The sequence below is a fragment of the Narcine bancroftii genome, chromosome 14 (assembly GCF_036971445.1).
Source record: "Narcine bancroftii isolate sNarBan1 chromosome 14, sNarBan1.hap1, whole genome shotgun sequence".
In the NCBI taxonomy this organism is placed as follows: Eukaryota; Metazoa; Chordata; class Chondrichthyes; order Torpediniformes; family Narcinidae; genus Narcine; species Narcine bancroftii.
This window is the reverse complement of record NC_091482.1, coordinates 8,212,124-8,238,136: the sequence shown is the minus strand read 5'-3', so window position 1 is coordinate 8,238,136 and position 26,013 is coordinate 8,212,124. Positions and strand designations below refer to the sequence as shown.

General features: G+C 39.3%; 1 protein-coding gene and 1 long non-coding RNA gene across 15 annotated transcripts in view; both read right to left on the bottom strand.

Moving 5' to 3' along the window:
• The window catches only part of LOC138749636 (kinase suppressor of Ras 1-like), a 118,643-nt gene that overhangs the window by 52,582 nt on the left and 40,048 nt on the right, over positions 1-26,013 (bottom strand). For 12 of the 13 annotated variants that reach the window (XR_011348790.1, XR_011348791.1, XM_069911299.1 and 9 more), the window contains exon 2: positions 10,913-11,053. Coding sequence is in view for 10 of the 13 variants with exons in the window: in XM_069911299.1 (XP_069767400.1) it covers positions 10,913-11,053 (141 nt within the window). In the remaining 3 variants the exon portion in view is untranslated. Of the gene's footprint in view, positions 1-10,912; positions 11,054-16,605; positions 16,699-26,013 lie in introns of those variants that run through there. The other variant, XM_069911309.1, reaches the window with a different exon arrangement.
• LOC138749639 (uncharacterized) lies at positions 1,226-4,865 on the bottom strand. Of its 2 annotated transcripts, none has more exons than XR_011348793.1 (2): positions 4,563-4,865; positions 1,226-1,316 (listed from the first exon to the last, which is right to left on the bottom strand). It is a non-coding gene; the product is annotated as an uncharacterized lncRNA (long non-coding RNA). The 2 variants fall into 2 exon arrangements; XR_011348794.1 differs by lacking the exon at positions 4,563-4,865 and adding an exon at positions 2,591-2,686.

Genomic DNA, 26,013 nt, shown 5'->3' with positions numbered 1-26,013 from the left:
AATACAATTGCTGCTTCTTGCTACCCTGAATGCTAATTGCGAGCAACAATGGGTGGCACAGATAGTGTGGTGGATGGCACAACACTATTACAATGCAAGCGACCCAGGTTCAAATCCACTGCCATCTGGAAGGAGTTTAAACGTTCTCCCAGCATCTGTGTGGGTTTTCTCCAGTTCGCAACCACACTCCAAAGACATTCAGGGTTATTAGGTTAATTGGTCACATGGGTGCATTTGGGCAGCCCAGGCTCATCAGCTATAAGGGTCTGTTAATGCGCTGGGTCTCAAAATTAAAATTATTCTCAATCAATGCCATTGAACACAGTAGTAATAATTGCCAATGCACACTTCAGACGCTGAAAAGTTATGGATACTGGTGAATGGTCATGAGGACATCAATGGTTTTTAAAACACATTATCCTTCCAAATAAATCCTATTGCTTCAATAACTGCCCCATCAAATAAGGAGTGGCAATGTTACAAGCTGATGGTCTCATTGATTTTATTCCCCCTCCCCATTCCTTTCATAAAATTTATCAGTTTGAATCACCCAAAATGCCGAAGTAGGCATGTCATAAAAGACAAATAATAAAAACAAAATAATTAATCAGAATGAATGATTTTTGGCAGAGCCATCACTCAGCTCAACAATATAACCTGCAGCTCTCACTACATGATCGATTCTATTAGAGGAAAAGCCCCCTTCCAGCAAAATGGTTCTTTATTTGTTGAATGTCCAGAAAACTGACAGATTGTCACATGTGCAGCACACTTTAAAGCAGTCATTCTCAACCTTTTTTTGGACTATGGGCACCCTTCCCTGCGAAGTCAAGTTTAGTTGGATTCTTCTGTACTTCTCTCCTACTGACTATGTGAAAAACAAAAAAATTATGACTTCAGTCCATGTGCCACCCCCGCCCAACCAAAGGGGGGCCCCATTGAGAATGGCTGCTTTAAAGACTGATCTACTTGGGTCTCTCAACTTGTACATGTTCATTTTACTCCCAACCAGGATTTCAATTTCCACAAAGGAATACAGAAGATCATACCCAGAATGAAATAACTTAAATACAGTAAAACCTCTGGTATATGGCACCTATGGGGATTGGTAGATGTTGCTTGAGACTTACTCTCACAATGCCTAATACACCTACGTTAAGAATCAACAGTTTAAAAGACAAAAATACTATACATACACTGAACAAACTTCACTTGCATGAATATATAAACCTTAAAGCATTTTATTTTCAGTCACATTCTTTGAAAACATTTAACCGTCGCTACATCTGCAGGTATCTCCCCCTCCACGGAGCCACCTGAAAGATGAACAAAAACATTATTGATGATTAATCCCCACTTCCCCCCATAAGTTTACAGATAAAGCCTCTGACCAGGGGGACTCTTATCAAGTAGGGATAAGGAGACACTTTAAGAGAGTTACCCCAAAAGCGAGCAGCATCAACCAGCTTTTCATCCTGCGATGATGCTATGAGTAAATCACAACCAAGGCAACCACTGGCTGAATATTTACTCCCATCTTCAAAAGTTTGTTACTTCAGAGAACATTTACTCTTATAATTTTAACCCTGCATTTTTTTTTTACCTTGAGCGGTCGCATAGCGCAATGGGCTGAACCATCACCCGCACGGCTCGCCAAGCAGCTGCACAATGCCACGTGCCTGGTCACTGCTCACTCACCTCGCCGGGGGAGGGGGCGCTTGCGGCATTGCAGGCTGGGTCGCAGCACACTGGAGAGTTGGGTACTCACCTTCAAGATAGCGTCTTCAAGACATGAGCCCTGCAGGTGAGTGGCAGGCACAGGGGGATGTCACTTCTGGTTGACTGGGCCGGGAGGGATTTAAAATTGGAGGCAAATTCAAATAAAGTGTCTTTGCTGACCTGGTGTATTCATTTAGTAGCTCACCTGGAGAAGTCAGTACAACCTATTATTTTATTGTTTATTTTAATTTTTTAATTATTTTTTCTTTTTTTTTGCTGGAGGCTGTCAGTTGTTTGAATTCCAATACTGGGGTTTCACTGTAGTTGCAGGAATTATGATGATGTGCAGCTATTTGTTGTTTAGTTTACCAGTAGGTAAATGGAGGCAATGAACATTAAATATGCTTTTAAAAATAAATGACTAAAATTGAAGTCTATCTCCTCTCCAAGAAAGGCCAGCAAGCAAGGTAAAGGTAATTTGCGTTGAGAGGGAGAAAAGTCTGAAAGGATTTCTGATTACAATCCAATAAAATCAAATGGACTCAAAAGAAAAACTTTTTATTGCAATGCCCAACAATTATTAGATTACAATTGTTGGCACAAATGACAAATCAGTTAAGTTTTATTTTAAATGGACCTCTTTGCAAGAACTCAGAGGATCTTTTAAGTTTAAGTCAATGGTTTCACTAAATTTTGGGGCAATGAGGAAGAGAAAATAAAATTCTCATTTTAAGTTTCCTCATGTAAATACTAAATATCTCAGCAAAAATGTACATTAAACCGAGCAATGATACATAAGGCATAGAGATTTAAACTTGCATACAACAGCTGGTAAAATGACAAAACCAAATAATTAAAAGATTATATTTACACCAGGATGATGACCTTGGTCTAAGGAGCTCAGACAGACTTTGAAATCTGCAGCCAATCCCCACGACACATGACAAATAAAACTAAATTAGAAACAAACAAGTGGTTTTTTTTAAGCTCTTCTACTCATGCTTTACATATGTGGCAGCTAAAAATAAAACTAGTCAACAAGATCCTTTTAAGCCTGTCTTCAATCTAATTAGTTTGATAGCAGGTCAATATACCTTTTATACATCCCTCATCTCAAGTCTAAGATATTCTGAGGCTTTTGAAGCAGGATTTTCCATTGAAAGAATCTTTGCCAAGCATTGAACAGATGTAAAGGAAGTGGCAATGACTTAGGTAAGCGTTTGACCTTAAGTGGCGTGGAAGAGATAAAATAATTATTACTGTTTGGAACAATTCTGCTTAGGTCATGACTGATTCTGAAGCAAAGGTCTTTAGTTCGACAAGATATTGTCTCGTCCCCACCATCTTTTCTGCATCAGAACCAACACAGAAAGAGGTCTTTTGGCCTAAAGTCTGGGTCAAAACATTGGATCCAGGTTGAACTAAAACTCTGCGAGCACATGATCTATGCTTCTATTTCCTGTAATTTCATGTGTTGAACTAGAAGCTTCTTATACACTTCTGTTGTACCTGTTTCTACTGTGACCTACCACAGTTTAAAACAAAAGCACCACACATCTCCATTACACTACTTGCCCACTCCCTCCCCTCCCCCTAAACACGAGACTTCAGGACATTTTTACCTTGGGGGAAAAAGATTCTGACCACCTTCTCTTTCAATAGGTCTCAATTTTATATACTTCTCTTTCTTGCTCATACCCTCCAATTTAGGCAACATCCTGGTAAATCTACTTCTGTACCTTTTCTTAGTCTCCAGATCCTTGTAATGGGGCGACCAGAATTACACACAACACGGCAAGTGCAGCCTAATCAAAGTTTTATATAGCTACCACTTTACTTCCTTATTTTTATGTTCATTGCCCTGACTGATGAAAGCAAGCATGTCACCCTATCTAATCACGTGGTACTTCAAGCAATTATTGACCTGACATTGTTTAATGGGTTTAATGTATCATATATGTTGAACGTTGAGTGAGTGGGGGGGGGGGGGAAAGAAGGGAGGGAAGGGAGGGGGGAAAAGGGGAAAAAATGACACTGTGTATATCCAAGAGGGAAATGTCTATGTATTTTGGTCAGTATGGTTCATAGTGTGAAAAATAAAAAAATGTTTTAAAAAAAACAATTATTGACCTGAACATTCAGATACCTCCGCATATCAATGATTTTAAGAGCCCTGCCATTAACTGCACACATTCCCCTTACCTTTGAACTCCTGTCCCTATTAAGTGTCACTGGACACAGATCTACAATACACCCTTCAACCACTACTGTCTTCCATGACCCAACTAATTTCAAATCTAAGCTATCAATCTTATGCATCTGAACCTGGTGGATCAGCTACCATGAAGGATCTTGTCAAATGCCTAATGACAGTCCAGATATACAACATCCACTACCCTACCCTCATAGCCTCCTTAGTCACTTCAAAAAATTCAACAGTTGTCAGACATTGCATCCCTTAAAGACATAATCTGACCATAACTTTCAAAAGTGCACAAATCCTACCCCTAAAAATCCTTTCCAATAGTTTCCCTACCACTGATGAGGCTCACCAACCTCTAGTTGCTTGGATTTTCTTTCTGGAACAAATGAACAACACTGAACACACACCAGTCCTCCAAGACCTCACCTGATGCTAATGAGGATACAAATTTGTTAATCAATAACCTGCGATATATCACATCATGTCCTGGTGACATCTACCTTAATGCTCTTCAAAAGTTGCAACAATATCTTTTTCGTGATCTCAAGATGCTCTAACACATTAGTATTCTCCACATTCAGCTCCTATCACTATCCTCCAGGTTATATAAACACATATTAACCTCATTGTATTCATTCACCTGTTCTTCCTTTCAGGCCCTCGGGTGTTTCTTGTGATAACATGGATATCTGATGAAATACAGGTTTCTGTGGATAGTGAGGATCTTCAGAGGAAGCCAGATGAATCTTCCACTTGGCACTTCTGACAATGGGATAGCAGGATACTTCAGCCAATCTTTCACATGCTGAGCTCTGCGATGTTGCAGATGCTCTTCAAGCAGCCTATTCTTGAGGAAGGAGACCAGCCAAGGAGAAATCTTTCACAGATTTATCTTTTTGCAACCACGGGTCAGAGGAAGGCACAAGGAGTACAACTGCAGTTCACTTCAATACTCTTGCGCATTAAAACTGCCACGTCATGAATTGAATAATAATTAGTCAGGACATGCTATCCAAGAAATTGCACAAGAGCAAAAAAAAGGCATCAAAATATCACATGCTGAAGAAAACACAAACATGACTAAGCTTGTTCTTAGCTAGAAAGGAGTGGCAGCAAAGTTTTCAGTTCCATTCCTCAGAACCACATTTCCTGTTTAATAGTTGCACATTTGCAACCGTCAAGACGGTCCCGTCTACCGTCAAGACGGTCCCGTCTACCGTCAAGACGGTCCCGTCTACCGTCAAGACGGTCCCGTCTACCGTCAAGACGGTCCCGTCTACCGTCAAGACGGTCCCGTCTACCGTCAAGACGGTCCCGTCTACCGTCAAGACGGTCCCGTCTACCGTCAAGACGGTCCCGTCTACCGTCAAGACGGTCCCGTCTACCGTCAAGACGGTCCCGTCTACCGTCAAGACGGTCCCGTCTACCGTCAAGACGGTCCCGTCTACCGTCAAGACGGTCCCGTCTACCATGCTGATAATTTCAGTAGGCTGACAATTTAAGCAAAAAAGACAAATACATGTGAATAGACTTGAATGAACAGATGAATAACATTCCCAAAGATAGTGACCCTAGTTTAAATTACATGGAAAAAATAAATATCTACTTTTCACATGATAAGTTATTTGTTAACATTAAGTTTGATTCTACTGCACAGGGTCCAAAGTATGGCAAAGATGCCCTTTGCTTCTTCTGACCTAATTTCTCAAAGGTAGGATCATATCAGCGGAAATTTCACCCAACATTTAATCTCTAATTAACCTCAAGTTATGCCAAAGGATACCATTAGCCACAAGGAACATCTGGGCAATATCTTTAAAAATCCGATTAAACATTTGATTGATTTAGCCATACTTTTTTGTATCCTGAAATAAGATTGTTTTCACTGAAATTGTTCAGCTCTTACAACCCTTAACATGAGACCCCCCAAAGCTTCAAATCCAAACATTAAAACAAATTCCAAAAATAGGCTTTCTCTATGGAAATAAAATAAAATTGCAGTATAAAATGCAAGAATCTGACTACACGTGCAATCAAATCTCATCAAATCAAATCAGGTCTCCAAGAAACTGCCTGTTAAAAATTATTTACTACTGCAATGTGTCAATCATTTCAGCCAAGTGCCTTGTGCATAAACCATATTTCACTTCAGAAAATCTAAAGCAAACTCCCCGCCACCTATTTTGGAATCCCAAGCAAGCTCTGTAAATAACTGTACAAATTTATTGAAAAGTTCTCAGTCTGAACTTATTTCAAGATTCAATTTATTGTCATGCATTAAAAAGTGTCACAAGATAAAAGATCAGAAGTAGGCCATTCGGCCCATTGAGTCTGCTCCACAAATCCACCTTGAGCTAAAATGTTCTCACTTCTAGTTCTAAGTTCCCCATCCCTTGATACCGACTAATTAGATACCTATCAATCTCCCCCTTAAACTCCCCCAATGATCCTGCCTCCACAGCTGTATGTGGCAACGAATTCCACAAACCCACAACCCTCTGGCTAAAGAAATTTCTCCTCATCTGTTTTAAATGGTTACCTTCTAATTTTAAGACTGCATCCTCTTGTCCTGGATTCACCCACCAAAGGAAACATCTTATTCACAGCTACTCTGTCCAATCCTTTCAGCATTCGAAATGTCTCTGAGATCCTCTCTCATTCTTCTATACTCCAATGAATACAGTCCAAGAGTCGCTAAACACTTCTCATATGTAGCCCTTGCATTCCAGGAATCATCCTGGTAAATCTTCTCTGTACTCTCTCCAACATTATTACATTCCCTTCTAAGGGGCCCAAAACTGCACACAGTATTCCAAATGAGATCTCACCAGTGCCCCATTGAGCCTCATCAACACCTCTTTACTCTCTCACACTGTGATAGGACAGATCTATCATCAATGTATATAGTGTATATAGTTACTGTATCTAGACTGTGCTTACAGCGATTGGCTGAGAACTAAGCCACACCTATTGTCTGGGCCTTAAAGGGTTGTGTCCCTAGCCAGGTCGGATCATTCCGGACTGGTCGGCCACCTGTGAAGAGCTCCTGTCTTTTGTTAATAAAAGCCTTGGTTTGGATCAACAAGTCTTTGGTTCTTTCGACGAGCTCTACATACACTAAATCTCTTGAAATGAATGGCAACATAGCATTCGCTTTTTTTTAACTGCCAATCCAACCTTGTTGTTAACCTTTAGGTTATCATGCACGAAGACCTCCAAGTCCCTTTGAACTTCCGAATTTTGAATTTTCTCACATCCAAATAATAATCTGCCTGCATATTTCCTTTCAAAATGTACAACCATACATTTTGCAACACTGTATCTCATCTGCTATTTCCTTTGTCCATGCTCCTAAGCTGTCCAGGTCTCTCTGCAACCTTTTGGTTCCTACTCCACCACCCACCTTGGTGTCATCTTCAAACTTCTCCAAAAACCATTCAATCCATAATCTAAATCATCAATTATACATTGTAAAAAGAATCAGCCCCATCACCAACCCCTGAGGAACACCACAAGTAACAGGCAACCAACCAGAACAGGATCCCTTTATTCCTGCCCTTGGCTTTCGGCCTCTCAACCAATGCTCCACCCAATCTAATATCTTTCCTGTCATTTCCATGGGCTCTCATCTTATTAAGCAGCCTCTTATGCGGCACCTTATCGAAGGCCTTTTGAAAATCCAAATATACAGCATCCACATCCTCTCCCTTGTCCATCCTACTTGAGATTTCCTCAAAAAATTCCATTTGGTTGTCAGGCAGGATCTTCCCTTCATGAAACCATGCTGGCTTGGACTCATCATGCCATACACCTCAAAGTATTTCATAACCTCATCCTTGAGGATGGCCTCCAATAACTTACCAACTACCGGTCAGAGAAATAGACCTACAATTTATTTTTTTCTGCTTCCCTCCTTTCTTAAAAACAGCAAAACTATATTTGCAACCTTCCAATCCTCCAGAACCATGCCAGAGTCTTTTGGTTTCTAGAAAATCAATTCCAATGCCTCCACATCTCCAAAGCCACTTCCTTCAGAACCCGTGGGTGCACCTCATGCGATCTGGGAGAATTATCTATAGTCCATTCAGCTTACTAAGCACTCTCTCTCTAATAATCTTGACTACTTGATTCTATTCCCTGAGATCTCGGACTATCAAGTATATTGCTATGGTGAAGACTGATGCAAAATACTCATTTAGTTCTTCTACCATCTCTTTGTTACCAAATATAATTTCTCCAACATCATTTTCAATCGGTCCTATATTTACCTGTGTCTCTCTTTTACTCTATATGTTTGCCTGAAGCACCTCTTACAGTCAGTTTCCCACAGAGTCACTGAGTGCCCGTGGATTCAACTCCAGCACTCCCGCAGCCACTCAGAATCCAGTCCAAATCGTCAGCAACCCAAGTTCCAGATCCAAACCTCCAATACGATTAGGAACCCTTCAGTACCCTCTCACATCTTGTTTCCCCTTCAGTCAATTTCAAGTTATTCTCCAGCAGTCCACACCCTGGTGTGAGTCCCTTGTCCATATCTCCAGCAGCCCACAGCCTGCGTGGGTTACTTTCCTCGAGCCACCAACAGCCTGTGTGGGTCCTTCAGCCACAGAGCCCCTCACTGGTCCGCTGCCATGGTCACCATTCCATGGGTCATCTCCTCTGTTGCTTCTCAGTCGGGGATGGTCCCCCTGTTTTTCTGGTGCACTGCACCAGTCCTCCGCTCTGCAACCCTCATGACTGCTGCCGATCATAGGCACCGCCATTTTGGGTGGATCCCGCAATCGTGGGATTTTAAATAAAACTACCATCTGCTCTTTTAACAGGCCACTCAAAGCCTGTATGAAGCGAACGGTAGTCGGACTGAGCAATTGAACCCCACAGGAGTGCTGTGTCGTTGCTCCCCGCTCTCCATGGGTCTGCACCAGCAGTGCCACTTTTTTTTTTGCACATTAACATGATAACAAACGAAATAGTTCAGTTCAGTAATTTTCATAGCTTATTGGTGTGTAGCCTTGTATTCACAGAACAGGTACACACTTCAAGCTTCTTTCATCACTAGTCTATCTCAGACACTTAAAGCTTTTAGTGAGGCATCTTAATATTCCTTTTGTTGGGATAATCTAAATCTATGCGCAATCCAATTCAAATATCCTGCATCCCTTGTTCCCACAGCCAACAGAGCTTATGTTCAAAATTGAATAAAAATACACAAATCAATGAACAACACCTGTTGTCCAAGGACAACACATTACACATCACTTTCAAAAAACAGAAAATAGATTATTCAAGTTCTCCCATTTCAAAATTATCCATGTCTCTTTGTACACTTCAAGTTCTTTCTGGAAAAAGTGATGTCCTTTCTGCTCAAGATTGCAGTCTAATAACTAATAAAGGCAAAGATTGGAGTAGGGGTATACACTGAAGTAAATAGAAAGTGAAATGGCAGTGAATTTTTTAATATAACCTGCATAAAACTTACTTAACTACACCATGCAAGCTCATTGCTAGATCTTTATCTTAAACTAAGCAAAATTGCTGTTCAATCCTTTGTGCCAACACAACACTAAAAGACTGGATTGCAGGGATTGGAGGAGAGGGGATGAAAAGTGACAAAGACATCGCTCTACTTTAAGTGGTTACTCAAAAGAAATGGGCTGTCATGGCTATTGCAATACTGTGAATAAATTGCAGGTGTTAACTTGTTTTCAAGATAAGGCATTGCACAGAGATCCCATCCGTCTCAGCCAGATGACAAAATTCCCCTCACACTTTTTCCTCAGATGAGCAGGGCAATTGTCTCCAGTGGCCTTGCTGATATTTTAGTTACACCACCAAAATTTGAATAACACCACTAAAATAGTCCATCAGATCATGATCATGTTGACTGGAAAGAGCTTTGGGACATTCCAGAATTGCAAAAGCTTTATGTAAACTCCATTTGGGGTTTGCAGACAGGAACGACAATATCCAGCAAATGGACAGCAATGACTAGAACAACCCTTCCTTTGCAGCAGACATTATAATATTTTCCATGTTCAAAACATAGAAAATGCCACAATACCAGTGGAGAAGCCTAGAGTAATATGCAAAGATATCTTTCAGAGGAAAGCACAGTTAGAGCAACGCTATTACAAAGTTAGCAACCTGGGTTCAAATCCAGGGCTGTAACTTTGTACTTTCTCCCCACATCTGCATGGATTTCCTCTGGGTACTCTGGTTTCCTTCCACCCTTAGAAATGTATGGGAGTTTGTAGATTAATAGGTGTGTTAATTGGGGGCACAGGTTCATGGGCCAGAAGGATCTGTTATCAAGCTGTACATTCAAATTTTTAAAAATTATGACAATTACAAACAGCATTAATTAGAGACCAACCGAACTGCAGAATTTTCTGTAAAAACACAAGAGAACTAACACCTTAAATTAAAAGGCCCATTTAGCATCTGCTTGAGAGGCTCTATAATTCTACTAAATAAATACTAGTATGCAATAGTCAAATTTTGTGGACCAGTTTTTAGGGTAAAATTTAGGAAGTCAACTATTACATGCATACTACTTTTGACCACGGTAAGTACCTGGGTTTTTTGAGGTGTCGGGAGCTCAGATGGGCGGCTGGGACCAGGTGGCGAGTCTAAGTTTGGGGTGTTGGGAGCTCCAATGGGTGGACAACCAGGGCCTAGGCGAGAGTCCGTGGTCTAGGCGTCAGGAGCTCCAGAGGACAGGCAGCCAGGGCCAAAAATAGGGAGTTTTTTTTGGGGGGGGGTCAACTTTTATACACAATGGAATATACTAGATTTGGGGCCCAAACATAAGGGGTTAACTTTAACATGGTATCGACTAATACCCTGTACATATGCAGTTGTTTGCTTCAACATCCAGACATTCCAAATGGAGGGAAACTTTAAGTCTTCATGAGATTTTGAAAGCTATTGTAAAACATTTTGTTTCTTTACCTGTGAATGTTATATATGTAATAAAATAATTCAACCTACCTGTAATATTTCTTTTCTTAAGTTGATGGTATGGAACCAGTCACTTAGTCGAGGATAGCTCTCCAGTTGAGCAGTTCTCTCACCAGGCTGCACCTTGCGCTTGCACTGTAACTGCTTACTGATATATTTCACAAGCTTTACCTATTGAAAAAAATTCAAAACAATACTGATCAGTCACTATAATACAGTAAATTAAGAAAAGTGAAAAAGACCAATTAACAATTTGAAAAATGTCAGAAAAAAAATCAATTTTTAAGAACAAGATCATGCAATAAACTAAATACAAGTATACCCCATTTGATGAATACTCACTTTATGGAAATTTACTTTTACAAAGAAATTTGTATTTACTTTTACAAAAGGATTTTTCTTTTTTTTAAAAAAGCAGCCAGTGGAGCTGCCGTTTTCCCCGATTCTGGTAAGTGAAATTACACTTGTACATCTATTATTTCTAGTTTATAGATTGTATATTTATCATATTATTCCTGCTTTTACTATATGTTCATGTTATTTTAGGTTTTATGCGTAATGTTGTATAATTTGGCGGGTTATATTTTGGATCTGGGAATGCTCAAAATATTTTCCCATAGAAAATCGATGGTAACCACTTCTTCACTTTACACCATTTCAGCTTACGAAAAGTTCCATAGGAACACTCTCGTTTTGCAATACCTGTACACCAAATTATACAGACCATTCTTAATTGGAAGCCTGATGAACTTTGCAAAAATGTAACTTTTATAGCAAAAATGATATCATAATTCTCCAAATTCAGTAGGAAAATAGCTTGGAGTAGTTTGAATATATAGAACCGATTGTCACATCAGTCTTCCAGTTCTGTTGCAACAGAATCTGTTTTGATAGTTTCAGTCCAAACTCTGATGGGAACAAGCTTACACAGCAAAATGGTCCAGAGCTCAATAATAATTACAAAAAAAAGTCTTTTAACAACCAATGATGCCAAATACAATCCAACTTCCTAAAGCTCTAAAGAGAATTGCCAAACCCAAAAAAAAACATTTGACACCAACTGACAGATGAGCAAAGACTTATCAAATATAGGTTCAATACCTTTTAAAAGAAGATAGAATAGTGGTGAGTGTGGGGAAGGAATTCTCAAGCTGAGGGCGTCAGCCATTTTGAGCAGAAGCCATTATAAAGCCAGGAATAAAATTAAAGCCATGTCGGAAGAGCAGGAAAAACAAAGAATCAGAGAACATTATGTGACTGTCAAGAAGCAGATGTGAGGCTGCAGAATTTAAAAAAATACAAAGACTGTATAGGTCAATAACCACAAGCCTAACGAGGGTACAAAAAACAAAGCAAGTTAAGATTCTGACAGCTGAGATTTATTCAAGAAGTCTGTGGGTGAGAGGAGTCAGGTGATGGAGTAGTGGCTGGTCGGGTGGAACCAGCCCTCTCCAAAGAAAAAAGTTTGAAAAAACAGAGCTCAATAAACATAAAATACAGGAAGAGAAATATAAAGTTATAGAGAAGAGACAGAAGATGGCACCCAAAAGAGTAAAAGTAAGAATAACAGAGAAAAGGGAAGAAGGAAAATCACTGGAGAAGGCCTTACCTGTACGTCGGAGCAGAGAACCACCGTGGAGAGAAGCGGCCAATCTCCGATGTTAGTGAGTCCCCAGAGGAACGGTGTCCTCCCGACCGGCGGACTTCAAAAATGGTTCTCAGAGCCAAGAAGAGGTGCGCAACTGTACATGCGCGAAAAGTTGCGCGTGCGCAAGTAAAGGAAATGGTTAACGCTGGGGGGAGGGGGACTCAGCTGAGGAGCGGTCAGCTGAGAGACGCCCAGTATCGGGGCATTTGGCTGGGGGAAGCAAACAAGAAAGAAGAAGAGTGGTGAAAAAGAAAATGAAGGGCGGGAAGAGGATGGGCAGCAACAGGGCGACCGGCAGGGGGACGACCTGAGGCCGGGGGCCCAACAGCAGCCGGGGGCCCAACAGCAGCCGGGGGCCCAACAGCAGCCGGGGGCCCAACAGCAGCCGGGGGCCCAACAGCAGCCGGGGGCCCAACAGCAGCCGGGGGCCCAACAGCAGCCGGGGGCCCAACAGCAGCCGGGGGCCCAACAGCAGCCGGGGGCCCAACAGCAGCCGGGGGCCCAACAGCAGCCGGGGGCCCAACAGCAGCCGGGGGCCCAACAGCAGCCGGGGGCCCAACAGCAGCCGGGGGCCCAACAGCAGCCGGGGGCCCAACAGCAGCCGGGGGCCCAACAGCAGCCGGGGGCCCAACAGCAGCCGGGGGCCCAACAGCAGCCGGGGGCCCAACAGCAGCCGGGGGCCCAACAGCAGCCGGGGGCCCAACAGCAGCCGGGGGCCCAACAGCAGCCGGGGGCCCAACAGCAGCCGGGGGCCCAACAGCAGCCGGGGGCCCAACAGCAGCCGGGGGCCCAACAGCAGCCGGGGGCCCAACAGCAGCCGGGGGCCCAACAGCAGCCGGGGGCCCAACAGCAGCCGGGGGCCCAACAGCAGCCGGGGGCCCAACAGCAGCCGGGGGCCCAACAGCAGCCGGGGGCCCAACAGCAGCCGGGGGCCCAACAGCAGCCGGGGGCCCAACAGCAGCCGGAGGCCCAACTTTTAAAGAAGAGGAAGGAAATCAACACGGCGGAAACAATCTTATGGAAGAAAGGTTATAACTTTATATTAAGACATCCAGCAGTACTCAAAGTATTTATTCCTGGGGAACGGAATAGACTGTTCTCAGACCCAAAGAAAGCCCAAGGATTTGCTGAACATTTGCAGGACAGGAGAGAGGAGGAGGAGTGCCAAGAAGGAAGACTGGCAAGGAAATATACAAAAATATGTAAAAATATAAAGATAATGTACATATAAAGATTTAAAGATGGATAAGAGAAGGGGAAGAAGGGAAAAAAAAAGCTTTGTTATAAGTATAGGGAAATAGTGTTCTCGGGGGAGGGGAGCGAATAATGGTCACTGCAAAATTGGTTGATGCTTGTGAGTAAGTTCGCAAACCGAATGGAAAGGAGAGCTGTGGTTGCCGTCAAGGGACAAGGGGCAATCCAAGGAGGGGAGGTTCATTTGGAGTTAAAGGGTTATTGCTTGTGGGGATTGTTGGGGCATTTCATGTCTTAAGTGCTTTGTCATATATTGAGATTAAAAAGGAAAACTTAAAGAACAGTAATGGAAAAATAAGGGGATGGAGGTGGTGAAGAGGCGGAAGTGAAAATAAAGATACAAGATGGCCACGTTGGACTATATGACTATAAACATTAACAGAATATATAACCAAGTTTAAGTGTATCCCATTGGAGAGAGAAAAAAAAATCACATACAATTTAAAAGACAAAGTTACAATGTTTGAAAAAAAAAACTTGGAACATAACAGAAAGAGCAGGCCTCGGACCACCACCACCTCAAATGATAAGAAGATAAACACGATCAGATTTAATGTGAATAAGGAGATGATACGTCTTTTTTGTTTGTATTCCTTTTGTATAAAGATATTGTTTTATTGCATTTTATATGTTCAATATTTACTGTCTTTGGAGAGGGGTGGGAAGGGGAAGGGAGGGATGGGGGGAAAAAGAGAAATTGTCACTGTGAATATTTAAAGAGATGCATCTGTATATTGGTTGATATGGTTCATAGTGCGATAAATAAAGAATTACAAAAAAAAAGTTTGTGGGTAAGTGATCAAGATATTGGAACAGCGAAGTTTACAGATAAAGGCATTGTTGAAAATTATCTGGAACAAATGCATCAAGGCAAGATGGGTTTGGGAATGTTATGGACAAAAGCACTCCTTATTTAGGAGGAAAGTGATCAGCAAAGCCCATCAACAATGTGAAAAATATGTCGCTTTGCCAGATGCCTTGTTCTTTTTTTTTCCTTTTTAATTTTTTTAAATGATTTGAAAGAAATATTACTTTGTATGTTGAACAAAAGCAATCAATCTCAGTACATTAAAATACAGAATATGAATTATAAGCAAATTATACAATAATATGCAGTAAACATGTATAAAAGTTCAAAGGAACTTCAATTCACATTCTAGTAATTAAATACATTTATAAGATAACTAAATAATCTCTTCTAATCCTACCCCTCCCGCTAAACAGTCAACAGCAAAAATAAGCAAAAAATAAAAAAAAAATTTAAAAATCGAGTTGCCTTGTTCCAATAATGTACCAATAACTTTGAAGGTGCATTTGGCACACTTGTACTCCCATCACAGAACAAATTAGGACTTCTCCATTCAAGTACAAGTGTGTTTGTAACAACAGAATAAATCTCAATTCCTGCAAGCAACTCAGACTCTGAGAATTTACTTTCTAAAATATATATTATTCATTCAACTATAGTTACCATTGGAGACTTTTGTCTTTTAACACTAATTTGTCCTTTCTTTTGCCTCCCAGAATTTTCTGCATATTTTAACGTACATATTCATATTTCTAATTTCCAGATTTGGGTAGAGTGTTCAACAAGGTTTCTTTTATCTAATTGACAAAAATGAATACTAATTATAAAGAGTACCAGCTTTCCCATGGAGGGAAGCACACTGTTTTGGCTCTCTGATACACCACTAATCATGGCACAAAAGCTCACAACAGGATTTCAGGTGTCTCATTGCATTCATTCGCAGCAGCCCAGAAAAAAAAACTTGTCATCGTAGTTTGCTACTCAGTTTTTTTTGAAAATTCAATATTTGCATTTCTGGAGCCAATTATCAAAAATGTTCATTGCCTTGGCAGAAAATCCTTAATAGAAGATACGAGTTTATATTTTGAAACGGTTTACTAGAAAGATCAACAAGCAACATAATAATCCCTGTTCTGTTGTTCCACCTTTGGAACCTCATTTATCATCATTAAGTGGCTATCAGGCTTTCAATTTCAACTCCAACAGGATATAAATTTACTGAGAGATTGCATTTTTTAAAAATTTATCCACAGTAAAGGCAAATTCTCAGGAAGATCACTGTTTTTTTTAAAAAACCAAAATTTCAATGCAAGATCTATATTTTTTAATTCAATTGAACTGACTGATACAAGGTGATTTTTATCAATTTGGGTTTATTTGAGACACTAATTCTAGCAAAAAGATTGAACACAAAAATTGAAGAGTTTAATTTCAATCTCATGCCACTTTATTTGAATGTATCATTCCTTCCATAAATAATATGAAGTGAAAACTGGCAGCTTCACCTTCGTTTCAGGATACCTTTTGTGAATTAAGCCTTCCACCATTTTTTTTTGAAAAAGGCTGAACAAACACCATGTGAATAGAAATATTCAAGCTACCAGTTCCCAAGCTAATTCTCTCTCTATCTGGTGTAAGACAAAGTAAGAAAATCTAATATTCCACAAAATGGATGAGATTTTTTTTTAAATGATTGACAAGGATGACTTTATCCCTCCAGTTCTGTGCAATACAAAAGAATATACAATTATTATATGCTCAACTTGGATCTTGAAATATGACTGTTCAAAACTAAATAAATGTTACAAAATTCAAAACATCACTGGCTTTTATAGAACACAATTTAATATTTTCATTTAAATCATTTTCAAAATTATTAACCCTTCAAAAAATGCAAAAGTTTAATTATTTTGGAATACACCACAGAAGTTACCACAAAGTAAGACTTAACTTTTTTTAAAAAGAAAGCTTTGAGCCGGTCATAAACATTCTTTACAAACGTTCTTTACGAACCTGCACAATGGATTTTTTTTTTGGAGTGCAGTGAGCACAGTACTGGCCCCACACTTTACACCCAGGGTTTATCTGCCACAGCTTAGCACGATAGAATGGCGATAGCCAGGTCCTCGAGTCGGAGGTGTGTCCTTCTCCTAGATGGATGACCTGATAAGGCTAATGAGCCCCATCTGCCCAGGTTTGTAATCAGAGTTTTCCTTCTCTTAAGTTGACTGCCAACCAAGGCAAACGACCCCAGCCTACTCATCCATCTATACCACTGGACAGTTTTCAAATGCACAAGGCTCAATGGGGACTTGGCTCAATTCCTCAGGCTCCCCTATATGGCCTGTTAACATCATGGAACACCATTTGTCATTTCCTTGGCCTAAACTCTATACAGCAAGTAATCTGTTGCCTCCAAACTGAAAGTCTTAAAGGGCTCCAGACAACCACAGAGATGAGCCCATAATCTAGGCAAACAGTACCAGCTTTGAGAGACATTGGCAAGAGTATTAGCATTGAACAGTCGCTCTTCATTTATGCTTAACAAGCTCCAACTTTGCTGAGCTTTCTGCATTTTAACAATAACCAGGTTTAAATAATTTTCCAGGGGTAATGTAAAGCACAATACAAATTATTTCAACAGTATTATATTGCACAGCAGTGATCAACACAAGGGGTCTCTGCTGTATATTCAAAGCTGATTCCAGGAATGCCCTTCCAGATTTTGAAATAATTTAACTTCCTCTCCTTTCCTTTTTTATCTCTTGGTTAAAAAAACAGCATCTTACCCAGTGAAGAATCAGACACTGTTCTATTTTTTGGCATTGTTATTTTTTTTGGGGGGGGGGTGGGGGGGAGAGAAGAATTCAGCAACAATAAAATAACTATGTACAGTCATACACCACACTATTTATTGTGCTTTCATGTTTAAGAATTAAACATGGACGTTGTGTGCTTTCACTCTTCAATGTTTTGCAGTATTGAGAAAGCACATTTCCGCAGTTTCTTTTCAAACACATTTTACAATTTATAATTCTTATTTAAGATCTCAATTCGATAAATTATGACAGAATTCTCCAAAGTAGACATTGATAATTCTGATAATTACTTGTTAACTTGATATGTTTGCAAAGGTGGACTTTTGATTTGAGATGCTATGAACAGTTATTTTGGATTTAAATGTTTAGAAAAGGTGACATATTAATCATGTTTAACCAATAAAATGAAAGCTTTAATTACAGTTAAAAAAACCCCGGTATCTGGCACCTATTGGGATTGGTAGATGCCAGATAAGTGTATTTTATGGTTGCTTGAGACTTACTCTTACAATGTCTAACTGGTATACTTGCATTAAGAATAAACAGTTTAAAAGACAAAAATACTATACTGTACTTACACGAAACAAACTTCACTTGCATGAATATCAGATTCCGATTTAAAGCACATACAGAATACAATCCTGAGATTCAGAGCAGCCTGAAAGACTAACAATGACATAATAGATAATTAACCACCCCCAAGTTTATAGATAAAGCCTCTGACCAAGCAGGGATAAAGAGACACTTAAAGAGACTCACGCCAACAGCATCAATCACTCTTCATCCTGGGTGGTGCCATTTTCTGTTTCACACAACTTTATTCAAACAGCTGGTATGAGCAAAGCACGACCAAAGCACTCCACTGGCTGAATATTTACTCCTATCTTCAAAGGTTTGTGTTTCTTCAGAGAACATTTACTTTTACCATTTTAAACTTGCATATCTTTACCTATTTTATTCTTTATTTTAATTTTTTTAAATTAATTTTCTCTTTTTTTGGCCGATTGCTTGATGCTTCCAATTGGTTGACTTCCAGATAACCGGGGTTTTACTGTACTAATGAAAATAAGGTATCAAGACTCAAATACCACCCCCTTTTGGTAATCCTCATATTTCAAAATCCAGAACTTGGCAACTAAAAATGAATGCCAAATTCTGTGTACAACCATAATCAACCAACTCAGTTTAGCTTTCAACTTGTTATTTTTAGGACCAGGTTTCAAACTGCCGTGGTTAGGGAACTTTCCATTTCGTTCCCCTGGGTATGCAGATGTACTTACAATGTTTAATGCAACACGAAAACAAGGGAGTAAGATTTAAAAGAAAAACTTTCATGCAGATATTGGAAACATTTGAAAAAAAGCAGTGGGAAAATGGGGAGTGGAAATTTTAAAATGAAAATATGTATTCAAAACTGTATTTTATGCAATATTTAAAATGTCCAGAGTTTTTCTAAAAATAATCCTTGAATTTACATAGAGCAGTACGGTTCAGTAAAAAGTCCTCCAATTCCACGTCTGCCTCGACCATGATGCCAATCCAAATAACTCCATCTGCTTGAATGCTATTTGTATCCATTGCCTAGACATTGAGTATCTGTCCAAAAACCTCTAAAAATGTCACTATTGCATCTCCTTTTTCTGCCTTCCCTGGCAATATTTCCAACAACAGGTCTTGAAGGTCCCCATACACCACTGAACTTAACTACAAACTACCCCTTGGCCACCAAAAGATCGGTCTGCACTAAAATTTTACTTTTTTTTTTCCGCAGTGCAACTTTGAATATTCATCCATTCTTTTGTATTTATTATTTCTTTTAATATCTTGGCATACTGTGGTAATTTAATTTATACTCTTGTTCTGTTATCTTATGTACCTGTGTGGTTGTACCAAGTAAAAATGATGGTGTATCGGAACATTGCACTTAAATATACGACAATAAACTATCATAAACCTTCCTCCCAGGATACGCTCATTCTTACTCAAAACATCAAGGGAAAGAACATTGATGCAGGAAAAGGAGACCACTTCAAAGAGGACAAAACTTCCCTTTCCTTATCCAAGTTTGAAAGAATAGGACTGATTGATCAAGAGATATCAAAGTAACATTAAGAATTTGGATAATGATTAGAAAGGGGAAGAAAGGAAAGTAACAATTGGAAAAAGAATTGATTCACAAAAGTAAAATCTGAAGAAAAAAGAGCAACAGGAGGAGCTTGGCCATTGCCCCCCTCTATGGTTTTTATTGCTCTTCAACCACATTCTTTCCAGGACTCCATCCGCCCATTGCTTGCCAGTTCTCAGCTCATTCCTCTCCCTCACTTTTTTATACTGGCCATCTCCAATTTACATTCTCAATCCTGATACAGGATCTCATCCTGAAAGGTTAACAATCACCTTCTCTCTATAGATGTGCCTGCCCCACTGGATTCTACCAGCAGTTTTGGTTTTTTTTAAATAAATGGAAACTGTACAAAATGGCTTAGATTTTACTTTTTTGTGCTTAAAACATACTTGTCCAATCTTTTTGGGCATGAATCCATAGCTTGTGATGATCAAGTTGCATTAAAAACCATAGAGCTAAATTTGACAATGTTACAAAACAATGATATTAGTGTCAAAATTACCAAAAGCGATTAATACATGAAGTTAAAGGGCAAAAAAAGATTGTTTATTTTAACAGAGAACTACAACTTCTTCCACATTAGTCCTGAACAAGATGGGAAATGAGTTCTCACTAGGCAGCAAGAGCTTAAGGCAAAAATGTTCAAAGGTTTGCAGAGGTGATATCCAAAGATTATTGAATCCAGGGTGACAGTGGGGGGGTGGGTGAAAGAAAGAAAAATTAAACATCGATTGCTCTCATTTATAAACTTGCAACCTTTGTCATCAGACTGTCACAAACTGTCCCTTTGTTCTTCCCTTGAACTGCAATTTGAAACTCACATCCCATTCTCATGATTCCTTTTCAGAAAATTCTGTTGGCTACTGAATATTTGCGTATTTTTTAAAATGTCAGATTTCCAGTATCTGCACATTTGAATTTAAATGCACATTCTGTAATAAATTGTTACTGGTTTCTCATTTAAAACGTATTTAAACTTCCCCAGACCAATTGAAAAGTCACTGCAAAGCTTATTTGTCCTGATATGATCACAATTTAGAGATGCATAAATAGAGATTAAATCATGAATTCTTGACTTTCAACAAAACTAAAGACTTTTTAAACATAAGGCGTTGTGTTTCTAGATCTATTAATCCCCTACAATACTGAAACCCAATAGAAAAATTTTAAATTCTATTTTATCAAGTACAAACCAGAGGTAGATGGCTGCATCCAAATGACCTCTGCTGAAGTTTAACAATGTCCTTTTAATCCATACTTTTGCTTGGCAATTCTACTGCTGGACTGCAGCTAAAGCCCCTTTCACACTTGCAAGTGATCCCAGAAATTAACCACCAATTGACCTTTAAAGCGTCTTGTGTGAAAGCAAAATCAGCTCAATGCCAGTGTCGGATGACAGCATTGCAATGAGGCAGGTGTGAAACAGGTAATTGCATTGTGGAATTGAAAGGACCCAAGTTTTTGCACGAGTGCAGGAACATGGAGGAAGAAAAGATTAAAAAGGTATAAACTTTGCCGTGGGAAAGTCACAGTGGGAGAGAGAGGAAATAAATAGCAATAGCGGACAATATATACAATAGCGTGGGAAAATTGGTAGCATTATAAGTGCACAATTTATAAAGACCATGGGAAAAAGCAATGACGGACATGACTTCCCAGGATGCCATGCAGCAGAGAAACCCCTCCATGAATGATCCGTGCTTGCAGCCAGGCATACAGTCCTATCTTTGCCACATGGAATTCTGGGAGGGCAGGTCTGCCATCGCTTTTTCTCCTAAATTGTATGCAATAGTGCTTTCAACTTTCCCATGCGATACAAGTTTAATGCTAGATCACTACAAATTTTTCCACATTAGATGAATTGTGCACTCTCGTGCTACCAACTTTCCCACCCTGTTAAAAAATTGTCCGCTATTGCTAGCACTTTGCCAAGATCCCTCATAAAGGTTTATAGAGGCCAGCACAAAAACAGGGGCTGAAGGGCTCATACTGTGCTGTACATAAAGCTTCATTGCTATAATTAGGCTCGATTCATTTTGTTCAAATACTTTGATCAGGATTTAGAGCGGGTGCACCATCATTCGATGCGTCATGACATCACCGGAGGAAGGTAGAACAGTCCTATCCTCAAATTTTTCAGAAATCAGAGGGAGAAATTAACTGTTCCACTTGAATAAGAGACAATCATGAAAATAAAGTACAAAAGGAAAATTGTTAAATCTCATCTCTAATTACAGTTAAAATTAATGGTCAAATATTAAATAAACTTGTTATTGGAAACCAATTGAAATGTATTATAATTTAGGAGATGCTTTGAATTACATTTAGAAAAAGTGCATTTCCAAAAGAAAATTCATCAGTTTCCATTAAAAATGTTTAAGGGGGTGAAACAGAATATTATCTGCATTTTGCAGCACTTTTTCCAGAGGTATGCAGGATAAGATAGGAGGTAGTGATGGTGGGGGTAAGGGAGGGGAAAAGGGAATGAAAGTTCTACTGGATATCTATCAGAAAACTAGACAATATGCAAAATACCTCCAGGGCCATAATTAATTTTGACATTCAAATCATAATAACTTGAGCACTTCAACCTAACAATTCAGGAGCAGGGCAAATGGGGATCAATGCAAATGGTTCTGAATAATTAATTTTGGTGCAATTTATGTCAATTGAATTTAAATGTAATAAAAAATTGGGAAGAAATAAAGGAGAAAATATGCATTAAATGTACAGCTTGCCAAGTGGATCAGAAAGCAGATGATTGGGAGCATCAATCCAACAAAAAGAAAAAAAAACCCTCACCCCAGCCTCAATCAAGGGTCCCAACCCAAATCACTGACTAGCAATTTCTCTCCATTGAGTTCATCCAGCTTTTCGTTCTTCACTTAATATTCTAGCATCTGTAGTTTTGGTGTTTCTCTTAAAACAAAACTTTCTTCGTTCTGTTAAGTTGCTTTCATTGCAGATCATGAGAAGTTGGGTCACATCAGAACAATTGTATTTAATATTATACCTTGAACTGGCAATATTGTTCACACTCCTCAACCAGACATGCTTTTCCTAGCATCGTTGAAGATTATCAGGTGGACAAAGAAAAGGTCAACTGTGCCCTCAAAGCTTTCTTGGAATATAACATTTTTGTCAATTTTTGAGAAGCTCTGGCATAACTGCTAAAATGGAGAAGGAACATTCAAGGTGGTATTCAGAACCTCAATATTAAGGCCACGTAGAAGAGATAAAAGGAACACCACCTCACAAACAAACAACCCCCACCTGCCCCATTTGCAGAATAGCCTAGTTTCCACACTGGCCTCATTCATTCCCTCATTCATCAAACCCATGGGACTGTCCTATAATGATGACTTCCGTTTGAACTAAAGCATCACATTGATTCCACGTATTGTCTTCATGTTTGGGCACACATAAGAAGGTATTCTCGGTAGACAACCAATGCAATTTTCTCTCAACTTGAACAATGAGCTTTTCTCATTTTGATGCAGCCTTATTTTTATGTTGGTCTTTTCATTAAAAACCACTGAACTGAAAAGCTTGCATACTAGAACCAACATAAAACCTTTATTTAAAGAAAAGGCTTGCATTCTTCAGAAATTTCCACCACCTGAGGATATTGCAGACTGATTTAGAGCCATCTCAGTAATTTTGACAATCATCACTTGCAATTTCTGCTGTACAGAACAAATACTAATTCATTAGAATAAAATATGATCACTTTTCTACTGAAAAGTGAAAATAAAAATCTGCAGATGCTGCAAGTCCAAATTAAAAACAGAAAATATTGGAAATAGTCAGGTGACGCTACATCCATGCGAAGAGAAACCAAGCCAATATCATGGGTTGTAAATGCTTCATCGAAACTAAAAAGGAGACAAAAGATGTAGGGAGGGTGAGGTGGGGAATGTCACTGATAGATGAAAATAGGGTGACCATGGGAATAGGATGCAAAAAGATTTGTTTAATGAGCGCAGGGAACAGAAAGAGAGCAAGAACAAGGACAAAGGATGCAGGAGCTGGTAAATACAGAGCAGGTTAACAAGCCTGGCAGGTCAGATTGGGCCTGTCCTTCACTCCCAGAGGACAAGAGGTAGAAAAAAAAACCACGCTGACCAAATAGCTCAGGTACATGATTGATAAACGGAGTTACCTAATGTTGTAGAATTCAGAAAGCTGCCATTTGCCCAGAAAGAATTTCAATTCTGCAACTTCAGGTGACTTGATTTCTCCGTCGGTCACCCTTTTTACGCTAAAGCCATATTATTGTCATTGTCACTGGAAGTTGGCTTGCTTGTTCACACAGAACAGAAAAAAGCTGGATTGGTGAATCCTTTTTTCACAACAAGCCTTAGCAAGAGAGGCGGGATGTGTAGCTCCACCTCTGACACTATACAAGTTGGTGAAATACCCGGCTTTAATCATCTGTGTAAAAGGGGTATGTGCCAGTCATCTTATGTTTTTCTTAATTTAAATCTCTAGAAATCTCTGGGAATGGAAGGCTTGCTCAGTCTGACCTACTGGGCTCGTCTTCCTGCTTTGAATTTTTGTAACTCCCACATTCTTCTACTATGCTCTCATTCCACTCCCTCTCACCAGATTACCTTCCTGAGAATTTACGCCAGCCGACAGTCACCCAAGTTTTATTCTCTCTCCCTCACTCTCCTAGCAACTTCCAATTTCTTTACTCTCCCTTTTAGTTCTGAAGGGTCTCAGACCTGCTATGTTGACTGCAACTTCCCACAGATGTGGTCTGACCTGTTGAGCATTGAGCTTTTTTTTTTCAGTTGTTTTTGCTATACGAAATCAAGCTCTTTATTGGTTGCGTTCTTTTAAAAGCCAGAGCCCTAGCAAACAATAAACATTCACAACCTCACCCAATCTGATTTACTTTCACCAATGCCCAAAAATAGATTCTGCATTCTAGTGAGCATATCAGATCTCACATGACCCAAATTTGGCTTCTTCACACCTTATTACAAACAAGACTTGTATGAAAAGACAAAATCCAATGAAGCAAACCCATATGAAACTAAAATAAGTGGTCTCAATTTCATTAAAAAATACTGAAGTAAAATATCAAAAAGTTTTTATTAAAAATGGGAGTGAAAGAACAAGTAATTCAGTTGTCAATTGCAACCAAATCTCAAACTTCATTTGAAAAAATTTGAATTGGCAACCAACTTTGTGGCTTTGCTTTACTAACATACACAACATCCTGGAATCGAAGACAATGCAGCTATCTACATTAGTGTTTTTCCAATTCAATACAATGCATCCATATTCATAATATCACATTGCTCCAAGTGTTGCTTTTAATCCAGAAAAATTTTTGGAAATCATACTGCATCATTACAAATACATGCCAGATGCTTTCTTGAGGTAGTATCAGACTGCAGCTAAATTATTTAATAAATCCACACAAGGCAGAGACTTAAATATTAGAAAAAAAAGCAACGAAGTGTTAACACTGGAACAAATGCAAGGAAAACGTCTCAACAGATCAGCCAGCATCTGGTTATAGAGCAGATAGGTTGATGTTTCAAGCAAGGATCTCTTTTTTTTAAAAAAAGTATAAAAAGCAAGTTAATGGAATGAGAGATGGGACAGGGATAGAAGAAAATAAACTAACGTCAAAAAGGGTGCCACATTAAAGATGATGTTACATTAACCATTTATCATCTGACCATTAAAAGTTATACAAGTTAGCACACATCTTTACATCTCGTTCATGAATCTTTATACCTGTATTTCCTTTATTATCAATTACTACTCAGGACAACTACTCAGGTGAACCTTTCTGCCAGAAGATGTTATAGCAAGTACAAAGCAAATGTGATTTTCCCACAGAACATCAGAAACTGGTTGAAACCACAATACTATCTTTGTACTGAGACAATCTAGTAGGAGATCCAAGATAAATATGATTAAAATTACACTAATTTCCAAATCATTATTAATAATTGATCACACATAACTGCACCAATAGGCAATTTGGCATCATTAAGTGGCTTCTTTGGATCCGGGCATAAAGATTGTAGCTGACAGCATTTTCAAAAGGCAAGAAAATAAAATCTTTTCTTCCATAACAAGTGTACATTTAGAACTACAGGTGGCCCTCTTACTATCTGGATGGATTTTTTTGGAGGGGGGGGTAAAGAGCAGCATTGCTTTCCTCGAAAGCAGATCTCATTGCAATTTTCTGCGATTACCACAAAGCTTTGCAACTCACGTCAATGACGAGTTGAAAACTATTTTTCTACACAACTTGTATAAGAGCAAATTTTAATTCGACATCTCATATTTGGGCAGTGATTCACAAGTGCTGCAAATTTTTGTTATCTCAGTAGTTCTCATTATATAATTAGAATATGCAGGTTAATCAAAATTCAGTTAGTAAAATAACACATCTACCAGGGATCTGCATTTGAAATTACAATCAAACCTAAATGGAAAAACAAGCAACAA